The sequence below is a fragment of the Ictidomys tridecemlineatus genome, chromosome 3, assembly GCF_052094955.1.
Source record: "Ictidomys tridecemlineatus isolate mIctTri1 chromosome 3, mIctTri1.hap1, whole genome shotgun sequence".
NCBI lineage: Eukaryota > Metazoa > Chordata > Mammalia > Rodentia > Sciuridae > Ictidomys > Ictidomys tridecemlineatus.
The window spans coordinates 17,150,322-17,173,292 of record NC_135479.1 but is presented as its reverse complement, the minus strand read 5'-3'; the positions used below and the strand labels follow the sequence as shown (position 1 = coordinate 17,173,292).

At 37.1% G+C, this 22,971-nt stretch overlaps 1 protein-coding gene across 2 annotated transcripts in view; it reads right to left on the bottom strand.

Moving 5' to 3' along the window:
- Window positions 1–20,306, bottom strand: part of Nsf (N-ethylmaleimide sensitive factor, vesicle fusing ATPase) — a 147,843-nt gene extending 127,537 nt beyond the window's left edge. For both annotated transcript variants that reach the window (XM_021728362.3, XM_005328151.4), the window contains exon 1: window positions 20,187–20,306. In XM_021728362.3, the coding sequence (XP_021584037.1) occupies window positions 20,187–20,198 (12 nt within the window). In that variant the 5' untranslated portion in view covers window positions 20,199–20,306. The remainder of the gene's footprint in view (window positions 1–20,186) is intronic.
- Window positions 20,307–22,971: the final 2,665 nt, after the last annotated feature.

Below are 22,971 nucleotides of genomic sequence, written 5' to 3'. Positions count from 1 at the left end.
AAGAGATAAAATAAACTTCAGTTGGAAGCACCTGACTATATTTTTGCTATCTGCCTACATGTTTGCACTGCATATAAGAAAATAAGTTTCTGAAAGACTGAGACTATATTTTGCTCATATCTATAGTTTCTGGAACTAATACCTGGTCTGACAGTCAGTATTCATTAAACACCCATTAAATATATAAATTTATTGATCAATACCTATCTGTCTCAACTGAAGAATAAACAATCCAAGGAACATGAATGCAAAGTACTGATCACTTCATGGTTATTTAGGAAGTAATACAATTGTTCAAAGTTACATAGAACTGATTTTGCCAACTGTGGGCAGTGGCATACACTGGTAATCTCAGCTACTCAGGAGGCAGATACAAGAGGATCCCAAGTTCAAGGGCAGCTTCAGCAACTGAGTGAGACCATGTCTCAATAAAGGGGGGTGGCTAAGGATGTAGCTCAGCAGTAGAGGGCCCCTGGGTTTAATCCCCAGTACTGCAAAACAAGCAAACAAAAAACCAACCAGATATTCCCAAGTAATAAAAAAAATTTACAAAATGCCAAGTTAACATTTTCATTTGTAAACTTGTTTGCTTGTCAGTGTCCTTTAACAAAGAGAGAATAAAAATCTATAGAAGTCATCTGGCTAACCTACTAAAACAGATGCTGCGAGCAAAAGGCCTCCCTACTGGAATCTAGAAGCATCTGTGTTTTTATGGTAAGCCAAGCAGGATATCTCATTTTTTTCAACAAAGTGTAAATCCCTATAAATAGTAGCTGCCTACTTACCACAGTAATGCCAAGGGAAAATTCCATAATTTTTCTGACATTGACCCTGCCTCTAGGAAACAGTAATAAAAAACAACCACTATAGCTATACAAAATTGTTAGTCAGTTTTATGTAAGTTTAGTTATCTGAGTTACTGCAATACTGAACTGCCTAAACAATGAAGAAATGTTTTCATTATAATAATCTGAATTATCAAAAATTATAAACTACTTGCTCTCTAAAGAATGAAAATTCCACCAGGCACAATGGCCCATTTTTATAATCCCAGCAATTTGGGACTCAGCAAGAGGATCACAAATTTAAGGCCAGACTCAGCAACTTAGCGAGGTCCTAAGCAACTTAATGAAAACCTGTCTCAAAATAAAAAGGGATGGGGATGTGACTCAGTGGTAAAGTGCCTCTGGGTTCAACCCTGAGTACCAAAAAAAAAAAAAAGAATGAAAATTTCAAGGGAAGGGGAGGGGGGATAGTAGGGGATAGGAAAGGTAGCAGAATACAACAGTCACTAATATGCCATTATGTAAAAATGTGAGTATGTAACAGAAGTGAGTCTGTATTATGTATTTGGGGAGTTCAAAACCCAATTGAGTCGAATGTATGAAAGATGATATGTCTTGAGCTCTGTAATGTTTTGAACAATCAATAAAAAAAAAAAAGAAAAGAAAATTTCAACAAGCCTTTAATAGAAACTTTAGTGAAAATAATTATATCATTATTTATTGAGAGCCTTGAAAATACAGAAAGGCAATTTGCTTCTGTTCATCAAACAAAAATTGAGGGAATTTAGCCAGGATTCCTTTGGGCAACATTACACTGCTTTAGCATTTAAATAATACACCCTTTACCTAAAGGACCACTTTAAAAATTGAATGATTTAATATTTAATGCTTTATTGTTTACCAAATAATTCAGGAGGACAAATTCAACAGAAAGAAAAACAGAATGTGGTTCCTGACTTATTACTAAAGGCTTATTTTGAGTTTGAAATCACTAAGTTAGCACAATTAGCTACCCCTACCCCAACTGTAACCTTGGTGCATCTGCCAGTCCTTCCTCTGTGGTGCTTAAGAGACTGGTTAAGAGACATCTCTTGAGAGACACATATCCCCACAGGAAAGAGAAGGACAAACCACATGAATTTGCCCCAGGGCCAGCTCAGCTGACAATCTCACTTACATCTCCTCTAAAAGGATCTTTCCTAAAAAATAAATAAATAACATTTTAGAACTGCACTTTCTGATAAAGGAACCACCAGATATAAGACTGAAAATAAATTAAAATTATGGGGGCGGGGGGAGCAGGGGATCATAGCTCAGTGGGTAGAGTGCTTGCCTCAAATGCACAAGGCTCTGGGTTTAATCCCCAGCACCACCAAAAAAAAAAAAATTAGGACTGGGGATGTAGCTCAGTGATAAAGAATACTTACAGGCATGTGGGAGGCTCTGGGTTTAGTTTCCAGTACCACAAGGAAAAAAAATTAACAAATAATTCAGTTTTTAGTTAGATTAGCCATATTTCAAGTGCTGCTAGTGGCTATAAAGTTTCATGGGGTAGTGCTGGTTTAGAACAAACAAAAAAGACCACATGTAATACCCACCTTCAGCCTATAGAATCCCTCTGCTATAGATTCTTATAATACTTTCTCTTAAAATTCTGAAGCCATGTAGGACTAGGAGTGAATGGCATAGAAAAAGTTGAACCTGTGTGTCCTACAATTATCTCTCCAAGAGTCTCTAGGGATACTATTAACACTCCCTATCTTAGACCGATAACTATTCATACAATGAATGAACCTTCTGATATCATTTAAGTCTTTAAATTCCTTTAATTTATAAATTATTGAAAAAGGAAAAAAGTTGTTGGGTAGAAACATACAAAAAAAATGTAAAAGACTGACAACGTCAAATATTGGCAAAAATGTGATGAAGTTTCCTATAGTTAATGTCACCCAGCAAGTATACCCCTGAATTTTTCACCAAGGAAATGAAGACATGTCCACAAAAAGACTTGTATGTAAACATTCATAGCAGCTGTATTCATAATAGACTCAAAATGTAAATGACACAAATATCTTTCAAAAGATTAATGCATAAACAAATTGTGATACACTCATAAAATGGAAGAGTACTCAGCAATTAAAAAGAAAATAGCAGCTGGGAGTGGAGGCACATGCCTATAATCTCAGCGGCTCTGGAGGTTGAGGCAGGAGGATTTCGAGTTTAAAGCCAGCCTCAGCAAAAGCAAGGTGCTAAGCAACTCAGTGAGACCCTGTCTCTAAATAAAATACAAAATAGGTCTGGGGATGTGGCTCAGTGGTTGAGTGACCAAGTTCAATCCCCAGTACCAAAAAGAAGAAAATAGCTATTGATATATATAACATGAGTAAACCTCAAAAACATAATGCTGAGTCCAAGAAGCCATATGCAAAAATGCCTCATATAATAGAATTATGGGGTAAGAAAAAGAGCTGGGATAGGCAGATAGAAAACTTGAGCCCCGCCAAGTTCATAATACATTTATGCATGGATGTTCATGAAATTAGTAAATCTCACTTCTGGATGTATCTATGAGTGTGTTTTCAGAGATGATTAGCATATGGGTCAGTAAACTGAGGGGAGAAAACGTGCCTTCTGTATGTGTGGCACTGTTTTCTGTGTAACAGTGCTAAGAGACCATAAACACAAGCCAGGTCTCAAGCTCAGGATGATTCCTGTATAAGCAAAAAAAAAAAAAAAACCCTGATATCTGTTGACTAATGCCCAAACCTCCTCCAAAAAAGGCATGGTAACCTGACTGGACAAAAGGGCACCTGAAGAGCTCGTGGATACAAGTGCCTTAGCCAGGATTGGGTCAGAGACTAACTTCCTTAACCCTGTAGATTCATATAAACCCCTAGATAACAGCTACTCACTGGCAACTGTCTTCACCCTGCAGGAGCTTTGCTCTGCTCTCTATTACTTTAATAAATCCTGCTTCTTTGCTCTCACCCTTTGTGTTCATGGATCTCATTCCTTGAATTCATGAGACAGAACCCATTCAACCTCATGCTGTGTGCTACAGTTAACAATATTTGTCCTTTTGTCTGGCCTATTCACTTAGCATAATGTTTTCTAGGTTCATCCAGATTGTAGCATTTATACAGACTTCATTCTTTTCTATGGCTGAATAATGTTCCACTGTAAGGATATACCACATTTAATCATTTCCTCAGCTGATGGACACTTGAGTTGTTTCCACTTTGGGGCTATTAAGAATAATGCTGCTATGAACATCCATGCATAAATGTATTATGAACATGTTTTCAATTCTCTTAGATATATACCTACAAGTAATATGATGGTTAATCTTCAATGTCTACTCAATCAGATTGAGAGACACCTAGGAAATTAGTAAATCTCACTTCTGAGTGTATCTGTGAGTGTGTTTTCAGAGATGATTAGCATATGGGTCAGTAAACTGAGGGGAGAAGACCTGCCTTCTGTATGGGTGGCACCAAGCAATAGACTAGGGGCCATGGAACAAAAGCAGAAGCAACACATGTAAGCTCAATTCCTCTTGAGCAGGTTCATTTTTGCTGCTGCTGTGGAGAACATCAGACTCCAACTTCTTCAGCTCTTCAATGTTAATTCGCACAGTGACTCTCCAGGGAGCTTCCAAGCCTTCAGGTTCAGGTTAGGGCTACATCATTAGTCCCCCTTGTTCTGGGGATCCCAGCTTTTGGGGCTGAGCAGCTACTGGTTCCTTTGACTCTCCAGTGCACAGACAGCCACTGTGACCTCTGACCATATAAGCCAAACTAAAAAATTCCCTTTTAGAATTATGCATATATTCTATTGATTCTATTCCTCTAAATAACCCTAACACAAGTACACAGATATGAATGCTTATCAGATATATAATTTGCAAATATTTTCTCCCATTCTGTGAGTTGTCTTCACTTTCTTGATAGTGTCGACCCATCAAAGTTTTTGATTCTGATGTGGTCCAATTTACATATTTTTCCTAATTGCTTCTGCTTTTATATCACATCTTAAAAAAAACACTGCTTAATCCAAGGTCATGCAGATTTTAATGTTCCCTTCTAAGAATTTTAAATCTATTCTGAATTAAGTCTCTTAACTTCATTTTTTAGATTGCTCGTTGCTAGTGTATACAAATGTAACTGATTTTTTGGATATTGATCTTATATTCTACAACTTTGCTAAACTTGGTTATTACCTCAAACAAATTTTTGTTTTGGTAAAATTTCTTTGGGATTTTCTATATATATAAGATCATGCAATCCACAAATAGAGTTTTCTTTCTTTCTTTCTGTCACAGATGTCTTTTATTTCTATTTCTTACATAACTGCCCTAGCTAGAACTTCCATATAGTATTGAATAGAAGTGGCAAGAGTAGACATCCTTGCTCTTAAGACACCTTTCCTGATCTTAAGGGGGAAAGATTTCAGTCTTTAGCATTAAGTATAATTAATGTTAGCTGTGGGTTTTTCTGTCAGTTGAATTTTGTTTGTGAACTGAATTTTGAGAGTGCCAACTCATACGGTTGCTCTGAGAATCTAACAAGAAAAGATCCGTGAAGGTGTTTTCAAAACTGTAAAATACCATTTAATTTTAAGATCTTATTCAGTAACTTAGTGTTTTTACTCTGAAAAGTTGGCCCCAAAAGTTGTAAAGAAATCAAAACAATACTGACTCCAGTTCAAAATTAAATTTAAAAAGTGATACACAGGGCCTGGGGTTGTGGCTCAGTGGTTGAGCGCTCAAACTAGCATGTGCAAGGCCCTGGGTTCTATCCTCAGCACCACATAAAAATAAATAAAATAAAGGTATTGTGTCCAACTACAATTAAAAAGTATTTTTTTAAAAAAAGTGATACACAGAGAATATCAGAAGGTCTAAAGTCTAACAAACTTCAAGGTCTTCAAAGCTGCATGATCTATTGACTTACACCCAAAAGTCTCCACTATAATGATCTAAATTGCCAATTTTGAATCCCTATTATTAAACATAATTAAAATTTCATGTTATAAAATTTCACACTAAAAATTCATGTTTGTAATATTGAGAAGTTCCTCATTTAATAAATGGAGCTTAATAAATATAAGTAAAATATAATATTATTTTCCTATTTTATTCTTTAGAAATAATTCAGTAGAAATAATTATTTACAAATAATTGAGTAAAAAATGGCTGACAGAAGGCAAAAAGGAACTACTAGCCTACTACTCTTTTTTGGAAAGAATATTTTAAAAATATCTAAAATATGATAGATGCAGCAGATACTTAAATTAAAAACAAAGTAGTGATTACTTTTTATGTCATTTTTAATATTGAATAGGAATAGTTATAAAATACAAGATCTAAAACACCATCATACAAGTTTCATGTACCTATCATCTATTTCTTTTAAATCAAGTTTTTATTGAAGAAAACATGCACATAGAAAAGTACTTTGTGCTTGGTTCCTTTTATACAAAGTGAACATACCCAGGGACAAAACACCCAAATGGAGAAAGAGGACATTACCAGCATCCCTTACTGTTCCCACTGTCCCTCCTCCCCCAACCATAGATAGCTGCAATCTTGATTTCCATCAGAGAGAGAAATCATAGCTTTACTTGTTTTTGAAAATGTCATATAAACAGAATCATACAGCATTTGTTCTTTTGTCTCTGACTTGTACCCTTCATCATGACTGTGATTCATCCATGTCATTGCATACAGCAATATTTTATTCATTTTCATTGCTTTTTATAGCATATACTTTCATTACTTATCCATTTGTTTCCAGCTCTGAATTACTATGATACTGTTGTTATAAACACGTTTGTATATGTCTTTTGAGTAATATTTGTATACATTTCTTTTGGATACAATCCTTTCCCCTCTCCCAATGAGCAGAATGGCCAGATAATGGACATACTTGCATATGCTCAGTTTTAGCTAATTTTGCCAAACAATTTTCCGAAGACATTGTACTCATTCATTTTCATCCTTGTCAACAGTGTATGAGAGTTCCAGTTGCTCCACATCATCACCAATACTTGGACTCTGTTCTTGATCTAACTTTTGGGTAAATGTGAAATGATATCTCTTTCAGGCTCAAAATTTTTATTTCGCTGATAAGTAATGAGTTAATTAAGCACTTAACAAATGCTTCAGACACGGTCATTGTAAAATGCTTCTTTGAATCTTTTGTCCATTTTTATGCTGGCTTTCTGTCATTTTTTAATTACTGATTTGTAGTTCTTTATAAAGTCTAGGTACAAGTCCTGTCAAATATAAGTATTTCAAATTTCTTGTACTATATGGCCTATCTTCTGTCTGTCTTTAAGTGGTATGTGCTATGGACTGAATTTTGCCCCCTACTCATGACACAAATTAACACATAAAAGATTCACATCTACCCATCCCATCCCTTGTACTATTCTGGAGATAGAGCCTTAAGGTGGTAATTAAGGTTAAATGAGAGCAAAAGGATTGGATCCTAATCTGACAGGACTCTGGCCTGATAAGAGAGAAAAAATATATATATAAGGATTTGGAAAATATTATTTCTTGTCTTCTGGCTTTCATTATTATGGTCAAGAAATCACCGGATCACCTAGTTATCTGCTGAAGATATTATCTTTTTTTCTCTGATGGCTTTTAAAACTTCTCTTTCTTTGACATTATGCAGCTTCTTTAAAAGATGTCTCAAGGTGAATTTGTTTTCTTTTGACCCTACTCAAGATTCTTTAGGCTTTTTTGAACTTGTGGGCTGGTGTTCTACACCAGTTCCCTGTCATTCTTTCTTCACATACTGCCTTTGCCTCAGTATTTTCCATGCTTTTCTCCCTAGAATTCTTTCTATTAGACTTGACCTTCTTATTCCCCCTTCTGTGTTCTCTAAACTCTTACATTACTTTTCATTTTTTTTTGTTTCTGTACATCATTCTGAATGATTTTTTCAGATCTTCCAATTTCCTAACTCTATCTTTAGCTCTAATCTTTTATTAAACTTACACATTGTGTTCTCAATTTCAATTATAACTTTTTTTAAGCCACTGAGTTCTCAATCTCAATTACAGAATAATAGTTTTTCACTTTCAGCTATTTTGCTTGATCTTTTTTTTTTGGGGGGGGGCGGGCGGTGCAGTGCTGGGGAATCCAACTGAGGGCCTAGCACAGGCTAGGCAAGTGGGGAACACCAAGATACACCCCAGCCATCATGTTTGATTCTTTTTCAAATCTACCTGATCATTTTCAAATACTTGCTCTTCACTTCTATTTTAAATTCTCACTTTCATTCCTGTAAGCATATTAAATGTATGCATTTATGTATATTTGTGTCTGCTAACTCCAATATTTTAAGTCTTTGCAATTCTGACTGCCGTTTGGTCTTTCTGTTGGCTCTCATTCATTGTGTCTTGTTTCTTTGTGTGTTTTGTGACTCTGAGTTCATATTTCTTACAACTTTATGTTTAGGAATTCTTTAAGTCCCAGGAAGATGAGTTCTCTCATAAGCTTTGTGCTTGCAGCTGCTTAAGCATTCTTGGCACTTTGAGGCACTGTCACTTTGTATCACTTTACACTTAATTAATTCCTTAAGACTTCATAACAAGGGGCATAAAGTTGGGATTCAAATCTGCATGGAGGTCAACCTAGGGGTGAAAATTCTCAGGGTAATTTTTTTTTTTTTTAAAGAGAGTGAGAGGAGATATATATATATATATATATATATATATATATATATAGAGAGAGAGAGAGAGAGAGAGAGAGAGAGAGAGAGAGAGAGAGAGAGAGAGAGAGGGAATTTTTTTTAATATTTATTTTCTAGTTCTCGGCGGACACAACATCTTTGTTGGTATGTGGTGCTGAGGATCGAACCCGGGCCGCACGCATGCCAGGCGAGTGCGCTACCACTTGAGCCACATCCCCAGCCGGGTAATTTTTTTTTTAACCCTACCTAGCAACATCAAAGTTGGAGATAGAAGATTTCCCTGATTGGTGACAGTAGAATGAATCAGACATAACTTTCCTATGTTCATATATGGATACATGACCAATGTAACTCCACATCATGTACTCCACATCAAGATTGGGATCCCAATTAGAATAAGTTATACTCCATATGTGTATAATATATAAAAATGCATTCTATTGTCATGTATATCTAAAAAGGACAAATTTTTTAAATATTTTTTTTAAAAAAGAGAAAATTTTCCCTGGATGGGAAAAGTTTATTCTTTGTCCACATTTGTTACAAGAGATAGCCCCATAAGATACCATCTTTACTGAGGGGTTTCTATCCTAAAACTTACTAAATTTTATCTTTGTTCTCTTGAGTTTCTTGAGAAGGAAGCACAACCAAATTTATAAATATCTTCAAAGCAAAAACACTTGGCTTACATCTCTGAGTTTCCACTTCCACCTTGTTTTGATGATTCTTTACTTTCTGATGAGTAAGCTCTATGAATTCAATTTTTAATTTTTTTTAACCTAGCATTTTAAATTTTTCAGTCAGGGAACCTAATCCAGTATATTACAAGAAATAACTAGGCTTTCTTAAATATTTGAAAATTAGTTATAGGTGAAAGTATTAAAAGGCAGAAAAAACAATAACATTGAAACCTAAAAATAAAAAGTTTGCATATATATTTAGAAGAAATTTGGAAAAAAAATCTACAAATCTAACTTGTAGAGCTTGATATACAGAGTCAATGGTTCTCAACTTCACCTTGTAGCAGAATCACCTAGAGAACTTGTTAAGAGACTGCTAGGCAGGGTGCAGTAAGGACATGCCTATTATTCCAGCTACTAGGAAGACCAAGCAAGACCCTGTCTCAAAAATAAAACAAAAAGGGGGTCTGGGGTCGTGGCTCAGTGGTACAGTGCTTGACTCACCACATTGCAGACATGGTAATAAAAGATCATTTATTGAGGTATTCAGAAAAAAATGTCATGTTCATTTATTAAACAATCATTTAGTGAATAATAACTCCATACCAGGCTCCTTTGTAAACAAGGGGAACCAAATCTGTTATCATCTCACAAAATTTTGTCATTATTATTCTCTAAAAGGAAAGTAGCTAGGATAACTAATTTTTTAAAAATTCCCAATACAGAGGGTTTTTTTTTTGAAGACCCACAGTTAGTGATAATTCCTATTTTCATTGCTTGTCAAACCAACCACAAAGTGTTATTTATTCATAAACACATAACATTAAAAATACTTTGCAATAAAAAAATGAAGCCCCAAAATGCTCTTTTCTAGTGATTTTTAAAATAAAGGTTAGATTTCAAAAGTTACTAATTTATTTCTTACCTGAAATTAATAACTTTCCTATCCATCAGCACATTCACGCCTCATTCTGAATATAGGAAAGGACCAAAATACCCTGCATTACTCATAAACAGCTGATGTTAGTTCATATGGTTTCAAATTTATAGCTCATAATTTTGAAAAATTTTTAGCACTTTTTGGCTAACAATAAATCAAAACATAAAGTTAAGGAAAAAAATAAGCTTTCTAAAGTTATTCAGCTGAATTTTATTGAAGTACTCTTTGTGTCAGCCCTTGTAAAATATGAGGAAAAAAGGTCAAAATCCAAAGGAATAAATAGTGTACATTTTCTTTAAAAGGAAGAGAGATTAAGTTGCTTCTAAAATTTACATGGAAAATGGCCAAAAAATACAAAATTAAGAAAAACGTGGGTTAGCAAGAAAAATTTTAAAGCTGTGGCCACTAAGACAGTGTTACCTATACATATATTAACAAATAAAAAATGTAACAGGGTAAGTAGAGTCCAGAGTCAGACCCACATATATTGGAATTGGATTTAAAATAGAGATAGCATTACAAACCAGTGGGGGGAAAGAATGGACTCAATAAGTGATAGTGGGAAAACTGATTACACATGTGGAAAAGATAAAATTAGCTTTATAATTCCCGCTGAACACAAAATCGAGTTCCAGTTGAATTAATCAACAAAATGTGGAAAATAAAATTTTAAACTGTTTTTTTAAATATTTTTATTAGTTATTGATGGGCCTTTATTTATTTATATGTGATGCTGAGACTCAAACCCAGTGCCTTGCACATGCTCGGCAAACCTCTGCCACTGAGCCACAACCCCAGCCCTAAAATTTTAGACTTTTCTTAAAAAAACTTTTATAGTCTCAGGATGAGGTAAGATTTCCTGAAAAACACACAAAAGCATCAATCTTATGTTTAAAAAAAAAAAAAGTTAATTATAACTATAATAAGGGCTGGGGATGTGGCTCAAGCAGTGGCGTGCTTGCCTGGCATGCGTGCGGCCTGGGTTCGATCCTCAGCACCACATACCAACAAAGACGTTGTGTCCGCCGAGAACTAAAAAAATAAATTAAATAAATAAAATGTTAAAATTCTCTCTCTCTCTGTCCCCCTCTCTCTCTCACTCTCTCTTTAAAAAAAAATAACTATAATAAAACTTATATCTAAAACTATGAACAATATGAATAAAATCACCTGGAAGAAGCTATTTGCAACTAACAAAGGACTAGAATCCAAAACATGCCCTACTCCAGCCACCAAGAAAAAGGAAAAACTACAAATCAGTAAACAAACAAACAACAACAACAAAAACCCAACCAAAAAAATGGGCAAAAACTCCTTCATTGTTATACAAAATTACATATAAGAGGTTGTGAAGGGAAAGGGAAAAAAAAAAAAGGGAGAGAATTAAATCACAGCAGAGGGGATAGAGAGAGAAGATGGGAGGGGAGGGAAGAGGATAGTAGAGGACAGGAAAGGTAGCCGAATACAACAGTTACTAATATGGCATTATGTAAAAAGGTGGATGTGTAACAGATGTGATTCTGCAATCTGTATACGGGGTAAAAATGGGAGTTCATAACCCACTTGAATCTAAAGTATGAAATATGATATGTCAAGAGCTATGTAATGTTTTGAACAACCAATAAAAAAAAATGGGCAAAATCTATACAATAATTTATAGAAAAGAAAACTGTCAATGACCAATAGAAAAAATGCTTAATCTCACTAATAATCAGGAAAAAATGCAAAATTTAAACAATATTGAAAAATTTAAAATGTCTGTGATATTAAATATCGAAGAGAGTATGAGTAACAGGCACTCATATACTGCTAACGAGGGTGTAAACTAGAATAACTAAGTAAAAATGAATATAACTTTTCACCTAGTAATTCTACCTCTAGACATATACTCAAAAGAAACTTTTGCTGTGCATGGAGCAGTGGCTCTTGCCTCTAATCCAAGCAACTCCAGCAGCTGAGGCAGGAGGATCATGAGTTCAAAGCCAGCCTCAGCAACTTATCAAGGCCTTAAAGCAATTCGGGGAGACCCTGTCTCTATTTTTTTTTAAGGGCTGGGGATGTGTCTCAGTGGTTAAGCGCCCCTAGGTTCAATCCCTGGTACCAAAAAAAAAAAAAAGAACTCCTACATGCATATGCAAGGAGACAGATACAAGAATGTAGACTCCAGGAAACACAAAATTGGAAATCATCCAAGTTGTTCTCTAACAGACGTATAGATAATTATAGTATATTCAATTACTACTACCCAGTAGTTAATCATAATCAACTAGTACACACTCTCTCAATGTGTGTACATACACACACACACACACACACACACACACACACATGCATATCAACAGAGCCAAATCTCAAAGATGAACAATGCAGGTTGTAGAAGGAAACACAACATGACACACTATATATATATTTTAAGACACACAAACTATTATATTGTTTTACTAGAACAAACACATAAATATAGAAAGAATCTATACCTATGTTAGACTAATGGTTAGTTCTGGGAAAGTTCAGTGGAATCAAAAGGGGATACAAAAAAGGACACAAGTGGATCTGTAATATTTTATTTCTAAAAAGAAAAAAATCAGGTGTGTGTGGAGGGGGCGCAGGCATGTGTACACAGCTGTAATTCCAGCTACTTGGGAGACAAAGGCAAGATTGTAAATTCAAGATCACCTGGGCAATTTAACAAAACCCTGTCTCAAAAAATAAAAAGGGCTGGGGATGCAGCTCAGTGGTAGAGTGGCTCTGGGGTCAATCCCCAGTATCAAAAAAAAAAAAAAAAAAAGAATAAAAAAAGATCTAAAGCAAATATCACAGTTGATAATTCTTAAGTGTGAGTGATCACATGAAAATGTTATATTATTTGTTGTACTTTTCATCATGTTGGTATCTCTTAAACTGTATATGAATTATACTTGTTTAAAATGCTTAGAGCTTCTGAAAATAGTTAAAGCGACAGAAGGAATATTCAGCTCAGCTTTCATCATAAAAACTAAGTTGGAAATTATGAGGTTAAACTACTAGGAAACTGAAGTCAGTGTAAGGTAGGTCTCGGAGTCCTATTAAGAACATAATACTAAAAGATGAAAAGGATCTAAGAGATTTTTATTTAAAATACCATACCATACATGCATTTAGGTTCATAAAACAATTGCCCAGGGTAGGGATGTTCAACAACAGCACTATAGCAAGTGTTCAGTGTACTGTTCACTGGCCAATTTAAGAATTTTCAATAGTAAAATAATATACTTTCACCTTATACATTTGCATCTTAACTTAAATACTTGAAAAAAGAATAAATCTGTGGAGTGTGGTTGTGCATGCCTATAATCTCAGCAATTAGGGAGGCTGAGGTAGGAAGAATAAGTTTGAGGTCAGCATCAGCAACTTAGCAAGGCCTTTTTTTTTTTTTCAAAAATTAAAAGAGCAAGGGATGTGGCTCAGTAGTAAAGTGTTCCTGGGGTTGGTTCAATCCTTAGTACTGCAAAAAATAATTTTTTAATTAAAAAAAAAGAAGGAAGAAAAGAAAAAAGAATAAATCCACTCCATTCTAAGCATGAATACCTCTGGGTTTCAGATAAAAGCTATCTAATGGTGTTTTAAAGAATTAATTTTTGTGTGTGTGTGTGTGTGTGTGTGCTAGGGATTGAACCCAGGGCATTTTACCACTGAGCTACATCCCTAGCCATTCTTTATGATGATGATGATGATGATGATAATAATAATAATAATAATAATAATAATATAATTTTTGCAATAGGGTCTCACTAAGTTGCTGAGTCTGGCCTCAAACTTGCAATTCTCCTGCCTTAGCCTTCTGAGCCACTGCACCCAGCAAGAATTCAACTTTATTTTCTAAAATGTATTGCATTTGAAGACTTTAAAAAAAATTTTTTTAGTTGCAGATGGACACAATACCTTTATTTTATTTATTTATATTTATGTGGTGCTGAGGATCAAACCCAGTGTCTAACACATGCTAGGCAAGTGCTTTACCATGAGCTACAGCCCCAGCCTGCATCTGACTTTTTAAATCTCAATTAAATTAGTAAACAAAAACAATAATGCATATAAATTGCATAAAATTGATATGCTTTGGATAGCAAAACTTTTATTTAGGAAATAAGACTATCAAACATTTTATAGTATTTGTTTTGACTTGTGTCACTGCACATGAGTTATTACCAATTTACAACTTAGAGTTCCAAAAATTCATCTGGAGATTGGTTAGTTGGTAATGATATAATTTACCCATAAAGTGTTATAAATGACTAGATTTTAAACAAATCTACAAAAGCTTCTTCAGTATCCCAATAATGAACACTGGTCCATCCTAGTCAAAGCATTGGATTAGGTAAAATTTTTCCTATAACAACTGTCAACTCCTAAGAGAGTTCATTCCCTTAGGTTCCTATGTAATATAATCTCTCTCACATTTCTTCTCAACAGATTATCTCAATGAGATTTAAGGACTTAGGAAGAGATCCACTGGTTTTATTTGCATTCATGTGTATATATTTTTACAAAGGCTTGTCGTTGTTGTTTATAAAAACATTTCTTCTTTTCTTCTCTATTTCAGTAGTGGGTAGGTGGTAGTGTATAAAGTATGAGAAAGCAAGTGTCAAGGAGAGAAGTTTTATTAGGGAACCTCCTCCTACCCAGAATCAGCTCTTTCCTAAATTATAATTGCTGCACTTTGGATTCCATCTTCCTCTACTTTTGATTCCACAGTTCCAGAGCAGCTGAAGCATAAGACTTCTGAAAGAGGATGTATATGGAGGCCTGGAGCAGTGGCAGCCATCTGTCTACGCTATTCATTTATGAAAAAGAGTCAGTATTTAAATGTAAGCAATGAAAAATATAAGTTTAGAATCTGCTTTATTACTAACAATTTTTTTTATTTAAATGGGTAAGAAAACTTATTACCTAATTGAATCTTTTTGAGATGTCAAATCAATTGTTTTATTATAAAATGTGAACAACTTACCATTTTATATTTTAATCATACAATAAATTCACAAATGACAAAATTCTTGTTTTTTTAGGTTCTTTACTTCTCAGATTAGGGACTTTAATATATTTAGGAATTAACCAAATTCTGATGACACAGATGGTAATAATGCTGAATAATATAACATTTCATTCCTCAGTACTTTCTCAAATGAACTATGGTGTTGTTGGCCAGAAAGACAAGGACAAGATAAACAAGTTACTAATACTATCAATGGCAATAATCAGCAATAGAAAAAAAAATCCTCAATTATACAAAGAATATAAATACTATTTACAATACAATGTCAGAATGTCAAAATTAACTAAATATAACTCAAAATATCTTGTCTCCCATAAAAAGGAAATACAGAAGCCATTTTAAGAGTATTGCAGATAAAAAGACAATATTTAAAAAGTACTGTAGCAAGATGAACTCTTAAGCACCAATAAGTAGTTTAGCCTAAAAAATTAAGGCTCTCAGAAGAATTGATAGAGATAGGCCAAAATTGTTCAGATTTTCCAAAAGATAGAAGGTAAATTCTACAAATTAAATTTTGATATCAAAATCCAAAAAGTTCTAGGTAAAGTAAATCTAGTCTTCATTATGTCCTTGCAACTAATTTGGTGAACAAGGAAACAGTGTCAAACTGACCTGAGTTCAATTCCTTATCCTGCTTCTTGAGAATTACAAGAACTTGACAAATTACTTAGCGCACGAACCTGCCTCTCCCTCCTTCCTCCGCCTCAGTAAAACAAAGATAATACTACCTACCTTAAGGATTGATTTCTCAGGCAAATGAGGAGAGATCACTAAGAGCAAGCTCAAGGGGTATTTCTGACCCTGTCTTATTCTACACTTTATAAATGACTTGAATGTAGACACAGAAATTAAGATTATTAAACCTACAGATGAAACAAAACTGGAAGAGAAAACTATTTTGTTCCTAACATGAAGAAATTAAGACCTTCAACAAGTAGCAGACATGCCCTGACCTAAAAAGAATGAATTATAAAGGGGTAGGTCATGCATTTAGGTTCAAAAAAACAATTGCCCAATACTCAGAATGGGGGTGGAAGAGCTTATTTTAAAACATGAGAGCTGGGCACAGTGGTGCATACCTGTAATCCCAGCAATTTAGTAAGACCCCTTTTCAAATAGAAAATAAAAAGGAGTGGGGATATAGCTCAGTGGGTTCAATCCCCAGTACCCCACAAACACACACACACACATGCACACACACACAAGAATGTTACAGTTTTGTTTGCAAACAACATATGAGCCAAGAGTGTGATTTATTGCAGGAAAAAAAGCTAAAACAATTTTAACCTATATTAATAATGGTAGTGTCCAGATCAAGGAAATAATAGTTCAAGTACATTCTTTTCTGATCATCATGTTCCACCACTGTAGACACCTTTTAGAAGAAAGGTTGACAAAAGTATTTCCAAAGGAAGATAACCTCTGAAATACTGAATATGTGATAAATTGGAGATGTTTACTTGCATATTTGAAAATCTGAAGGGATCTGGAACCTGTCTTCAAATATTGGAGAAGCTATCATATAGAAAAGAAATTCTATGCAGTTCTATGCAGCTTTAAACAGCAGAAATAATACCTATGTGTAAAAGTTACATGGAAACTCCATGTAAAAAAGACCTTTTGTACAGAGCTGTGTGACACTAAAATGGGCTAGCTATAGGGTGACGCACCATTGCAATAATTTGGATACTGAATGTCCCCCAAAGGTCCACATGTTAAAAGGCTTGGTCCCCAGGATGGCTCTATTGGGAGATGTTGTGGACCTGGAGGAGGTAGGATCACATTAGGTTATTGGGGATGCGCCCTTAAAGGGAAATGTGGGACCCAAATGACCTCCTCTCTCTTTGCTTCCTGGCTAGAGAAGAGAGCAGTTTTGCTCTGTCCAACATTCTTGCCATGATGTGCTGCCTCACCACAGGCCAAAACAGTGGAGTCAGTGGATCATGGACTGGAATTGCCGAAACTGTGAGCCAAAAATGAATCTTTTTTCTTGCTAAGTTAATTATCTCAGGCATTTTTTTATAGTGATGGAAAGCTGCCTAATACAACCCTCTATTTCCTGAGCATTCAAATAGACAGTAGGCTCATGGTCAACAAAATGTGTTGAGCAGATGATCATGATGAAGTCCCAGCCACTCATGAAGCTGAGCTGAGAGGGTGGCTTAAGCCCCAGAGTTCAAGACCAGCCTAGGTAACATAGTGAAAATCGATATCTCTCTCTCTCTCTCTCTCTCTCTCTCTCTCTCTCTCTCACCAGGAATTGAACAGGGCACTTAACAACTGAGCCACATATCCAGCCCTTTAAATTTTTTATTTTGAGACACATTCTCAGTAGGGTGCTTACAACCTTGCTAAATTGCTGAACCTGCAATCCTTCTGCCTCAGCCTCCCAGATAGCTGGGATTACAAGTGTGTGCCACCACACCCAATGTGAGAACTCATCTTAAAAAAAAGCTTACTGAGTGACAGGAGGTGTGCAAAGCACAGATGATGATGAGTAAATGACCAGCACAATCTCTTCTACTCTCATGGAAGGTAAAGTCTACTGTGCAAGGCAAATAATAACACTAATACATTTTAAATGAGAAAGATAAATCCCTAAGGAAGGAACACAGTTTTTCAAGCGTATGTAACAAAAGATCCTAACTTACAGTGTGAGGTCAGGTTTCCCCTGCATGATCTCTGAGTGAGAGGCAAATGGTTAAGGGCAGAACATTACAAAGAAAGGAAAAAGCACAAGCAAAGACCTGTGGAAAGAGAAACTACTGTAGGTTCAAGGAATTGAAAGGCTTATATAACCTGAGCACAGACAGTAAAGAAGTGAATGGAAAGAAGCAGGGGGAAAACCACAAAGAGCCTTGAAGGCCTTGTTAAGTATTTGATCTTCTCCCAAAAGTAATGGGATGCTACTGAGGAGGAATTTAAGTACCAATTGGCACAGAAAGGAACCATCAATGTGGAGAATGAATTGGAAGTCAGCCAGAATGTCAAAAGGAGACCACTCAGGAGCTTCCTGCAGTAGTCCATACCAGAAAGGAGAGGAGTTTGGAAAAAGAAGTTAGTAATTAAAATGTAGAAAGGTGCACTTATTGGAGAGAGTTTTGGGAAGTTAAATGATAGAAAATGGGTGACCAGGCCAGGGGGTGATTTCAGTGGTTGGGTATGGTTTAAAGCAACAATGTTCCTGATTTTTTGGCCCTAATTAAATACCTTTTTTGTTGGGGAGGCATAATTAATTCAGTAATTATTTTACTGAGAATGCAGAGGAGGATATAGATAAAAGGTATAAAAGGTGGACCACACTCCCCACCCCCATTTTGCAGATTACATAACTGGATGGATGGCAGTACCATTCAATGAAGTAGGAAATAGGAAGATAACAAGTTAGGTGGGCTAAGACCTTGGATTCAGATTTGAGCAAGCTGAATTTCAGTGGCCTTGGTTTTAAATAGGCAATCTAACATATTATTTTAGAACTTAAAGGACAGGTCTAGACTAGGAATAAAATATTGAGAATCACTGACATGTAGATAGTTGTAGCTATGGGTCTAGAAGGGATTATCTAAGGAGAAAACAGAGAGTGAGAAGAAGGCCTTTGAGGAATAATAGTATTGAATAACTGGGTAGAGGAGGGTGAGTCTGCAAGAGAGAGTATGAATCAAAACAGAAACAAGGCATCAGAGAAGCCATGGAAAGAGTGTCTTCCATTAAAGAGGCAATGGTCAACAATCCCAAGTACATATAGGAGGATTGAAAAATATCAATTAAGGTTAGGGACACGTTTCAGTGGAATGACAGAGCCAGAATTCAGAATGCAGTGTTTTGAGAAGTTGTAAGTAAATGGGAGACAATAAATACAGAGTCTATCCAAATTTCTAGCTGTAAAATAGGAAGAAAAGGTGACTGGTGTGCAGGTGGAAGGAGAAGCCTGAGTAGGTTAAGAAGAAGTGATTATTCAGGAGAAAGGTTCGGGAGGAGGGAAAAAATGGAATCTGAAATACAGGTCCAGGGACCAGCCTTAGAAAAAAGGAGAGGTGATGAAGAAAAGGAAGTGAAAGAGGCTGAATTAGATGACCTTTAAGATCTCTTCTGACTCTAGAATCTCATGACTTACAATTCCCTTTAGGCAGGACATCTGCATATATGCATAAATTTATGCAAACTTATTTAAATATTCTGGTATAAATGAATCAGTCAAGCACATCTTTAGCCCCTAATGACGCAGTTAATGTCCCCAGGTTTATGACCAGTGTAATCTCTGGGCAGGATCCATCCCTCAGAGAGCTTTTAGCTCTCTGCACACTGCAATACAGCACTGGACGGGCCCTATCTTTCCTCACCAAACCCATCCTACACCGCGATTGTGGACGCTAAAGGAGGAAGTAAAATTTAAAACCCTCAAACTATAACATATCTTGCAGTGTTCGGACCAGCTGTCATTTATAAAAACAAAACGCGACACCCCAAATCCATCTCCTTTCCAAGCTAATGCCATTCCTGCCTGACTCCACAGTTGACAGGTCCCCCAGATGGCCGGGGGTTAACCCGAAAACTCATTCGCACCCCATCGTTCGTACGATCTTTTATTCGTGAAGAACCAGAATGTGGTTCCTGAGGGATCCTTCCCCTGGCCCCACTGCAGCAGACGGACTCCCCGCAGTCATTCTGGCGGCGCCACCTAATAAGCCCTCCACGGGAGTGCGGAGGAACCCCCAGAGCCCGGAGTCGGAGGGGCTTGGGAGACAAGAGCCGGAGGCTACCTGGACGACCAGGGAACCGAGACCCAGGGGAGGAAGAGGGAAGATTAAGGAAGGCGCAGGAGACCAGGAAACGAGGGTCACCCTCCAGGGGATGGAGTTTCTGAGGACGGCTAATCCCCTGCCACCGGCCCCCCTCTCGCCTCAAGCGCTGCTCCGTACCCACGCTCCTCCAGCGCCCCATGGCTCAGTTTCACTCCCCCTCCCCGGGCCGCCTGGACCTCGGAGTGCCCGCGAGCCCGGCGCCCCCGACTCGAGCCGGGGCTTCCCGGCCGGCACTCACCCGGCCCGCCATCTTCGCGGACACGTCCGGCTCCGCGGCTGCAGCTGGGTGCTCGACAGAACCCGCCCCCGCGGCGCGCGCGCGTCCCCGCCGCCCGCCCTCACGCAAGCGCGCAGCCGCCGTGAGCCCGCGCGCGTCCCCGGCCTAGTCCCCGACGCCCCTCCCCGCTAGGCGCGCGCCGGCTCGCCGACGCCATCTTGAAAGCGAGCAGTCTGTGGGCTGCGTTCTCGCGGGTTGCTTTTGCGAAGCTCCTCGGTGCTGGCTGTGTTCGCCTGAACTTGTTGCAAGGCCTCTGATGCTGTTAATCGCTTACCTGTTTGCCAACTACAGTTCTCCTTTTAGTGACCTTTTCACTTTAGGCTTCCAGGCCCACTTAAATGTCAGTGTCCCGAGTGAGAAATTGGTTCTGAATTCTAATTCTGAAGAGTCCTGGTTTTTCTTTATAGGTGTACTGGTCGTCCTACTTCCTGGAAATTGTCAACGTTGACATTTTTATTTAGCTTAGGAAAGCCTGGAAAACTCGTACTTTCTTCAAATTTGAAAGTAAATCGATATTATTTTATGAATTTGTTAACTTTATGATTAAATCTATTTAATTATAAAGGCATTTATTTCCCAGTGTTATTTTATTGTAGGCTACGTGATGAATAAAATATGCCCTAAATTCACTTTTTTTTTTTTTTTTTTTTAACCTCAAGGCTGTCTTCCTACCATAATGTTTCTTCACTGGAATCTCAGAAGAGCACCCTACGAGAGGATGATACGAGTGAATTCTCTGATGCCTGTACTGCACCAGCTAGCTTATATTTCTTTTCATATTTGCACAGGACAATAAGGAACAATAAGATTTATTTTTTATTTCTCACAGTTAATTAAGGGGGGGAGGGGGAATTTGTTTTTCCCAAAACAAGGAAGAGAAGGAGAAAATTAAAGAGAGCTAAGCACATTTAGTGATTTAAAATGAGGAGCTGAAGATGGCCTAGGGACGCAAGAATTCATTCCAGTTTCATAAACTTTCACACTGAATGGGAGAATCATGGTACTTTGTTGGACAGATCAGATAATAACTAAATAATGGGTGAATCAGAGGGGTTATCAGGAAGAATGGGAAACCAGTCCAATTCTCATCTATTAGCTTACAAAAGCTATAAAAACAACTAGAGTGGGTTGGGGATGTGGCTCAATGTTGAAGTGTTTGCCTAGGATGCCTGAAGCCCTGGGTTCAATCCCCACATAACAACAACAAAAAAAACTAGAAGGCAATGGAAATAATCATGAGGCTTAGATCTTTGTCCTTATCTGGAGCTCACCTACAATGTCCCTTCCCAATTCCAAGTCCTAGTTTCCCTATTTGTAAAGTGAGAGGAATAATTAGATAAGCTTGATGGTTGCGTCTTAAATTTTTGGTACTTTGAATTTGAACTGTTAAGTCTAAGAGATTTTTGCCCAAAGAATCACCAGATCCAGAAAAAACATGGCTCTCAGTCCAATTGGCTCTCAGGTCAGAGAATAATGCAAACATATTTACCTATACTACTGGTTTGTTTGTCTGACTTTAGTAGGTAAGTAGATTGCAAGCAGGAATGTCCTCAATCTCTCCAACAAGGAGGAATGTTTATCATCCTGTAAAGATAGGCCTGCTGAAGAGGTTCCAGTGTGACAGCTTATGCTCTTATCTATCCATGGTAAGAAGCCCTTTGTATCTTCCCCCAAATGGTAAAAATTAAATAGAATCACATTAACAGTCTTGCAGGATCTACCAAATAAATTGCAAGCAGGTATAGCACTTGTCCTTAAGGTGCTTAGCCTCCAGCAGGAGGTGAAGGACTCAGAGACCTTGTTCCAGATTGTCCATGTGTCTCTGCAGCCCATCTGTGCCTTGCTCTGACATTCAAGGTCTTATTAGAAACAGAGTGGAGCTAATTCTGCATCTACCTTCTGAACAGTCCTTGCAGTGAGAGTTGATAGGTAACAAATATTTTTGTTCCCTCCTTTTCTGGTAACAACTCTCCCAATTCATTCACTCTTGTCAGAGTAGAAACCCTTTTCTTCCCTGGCTAGCAATGAGGACAGAACCATGACTCATCAGTCAGATGCTCTCTCCCCCAAACTGTAGTCTCAACTCTCCTTGAGGAAGATAGAAATATCCAGAGCATATATACTGCCAGGGTGACACCCCAAAGAGATACCCTCTGGTTTTCTAGATCCCTGGAGCTCATTTCTTCTTCTGCAAAATCTGGTGTTGTCCCTCTTTGTTTTGATTTCTGTAAGTTACTCACTTTCCTTCCCTTCCCCAAAAAACAAAAACACAGGGTCAGGATTTTGGCTCATGAGGCACTGGGTTTGAAAAAACCACAAAGGTACTTTCCTTACAGTGAAAAGATAGGTAAGCCTCCTAACAACGATTTTCAATTTAACCTAAAGTATTAAATGACTAACATTTTCTAGAGGCTGGAGGGCTTTTGGAGGGGACAAAAGATAGACTAGGGATAGGAACGTACCTGAAAGGTGGGAAGAGAAGATGATATAATAATGAAAAAGAAGAGTGAAGCGTCAGGGCAGGAGCAGGGTTTGATGGAGGCCTTTTGTGACCCAGTATGATGATAAAATTTATATGTCAACTTGGTTGAGCCCATGGTATCCAAATACTTGATTAAATATTTTTCTGGCCATTTCCATAAGGGTGTTTTGAAATGAGGTTTATATTTAAATCTGTGGACTTTGAGTAAAGAAGATTGCTTTCCATATGTTGTTGAGCCTCATCTAATCAGCAGAAGGCCTGAAT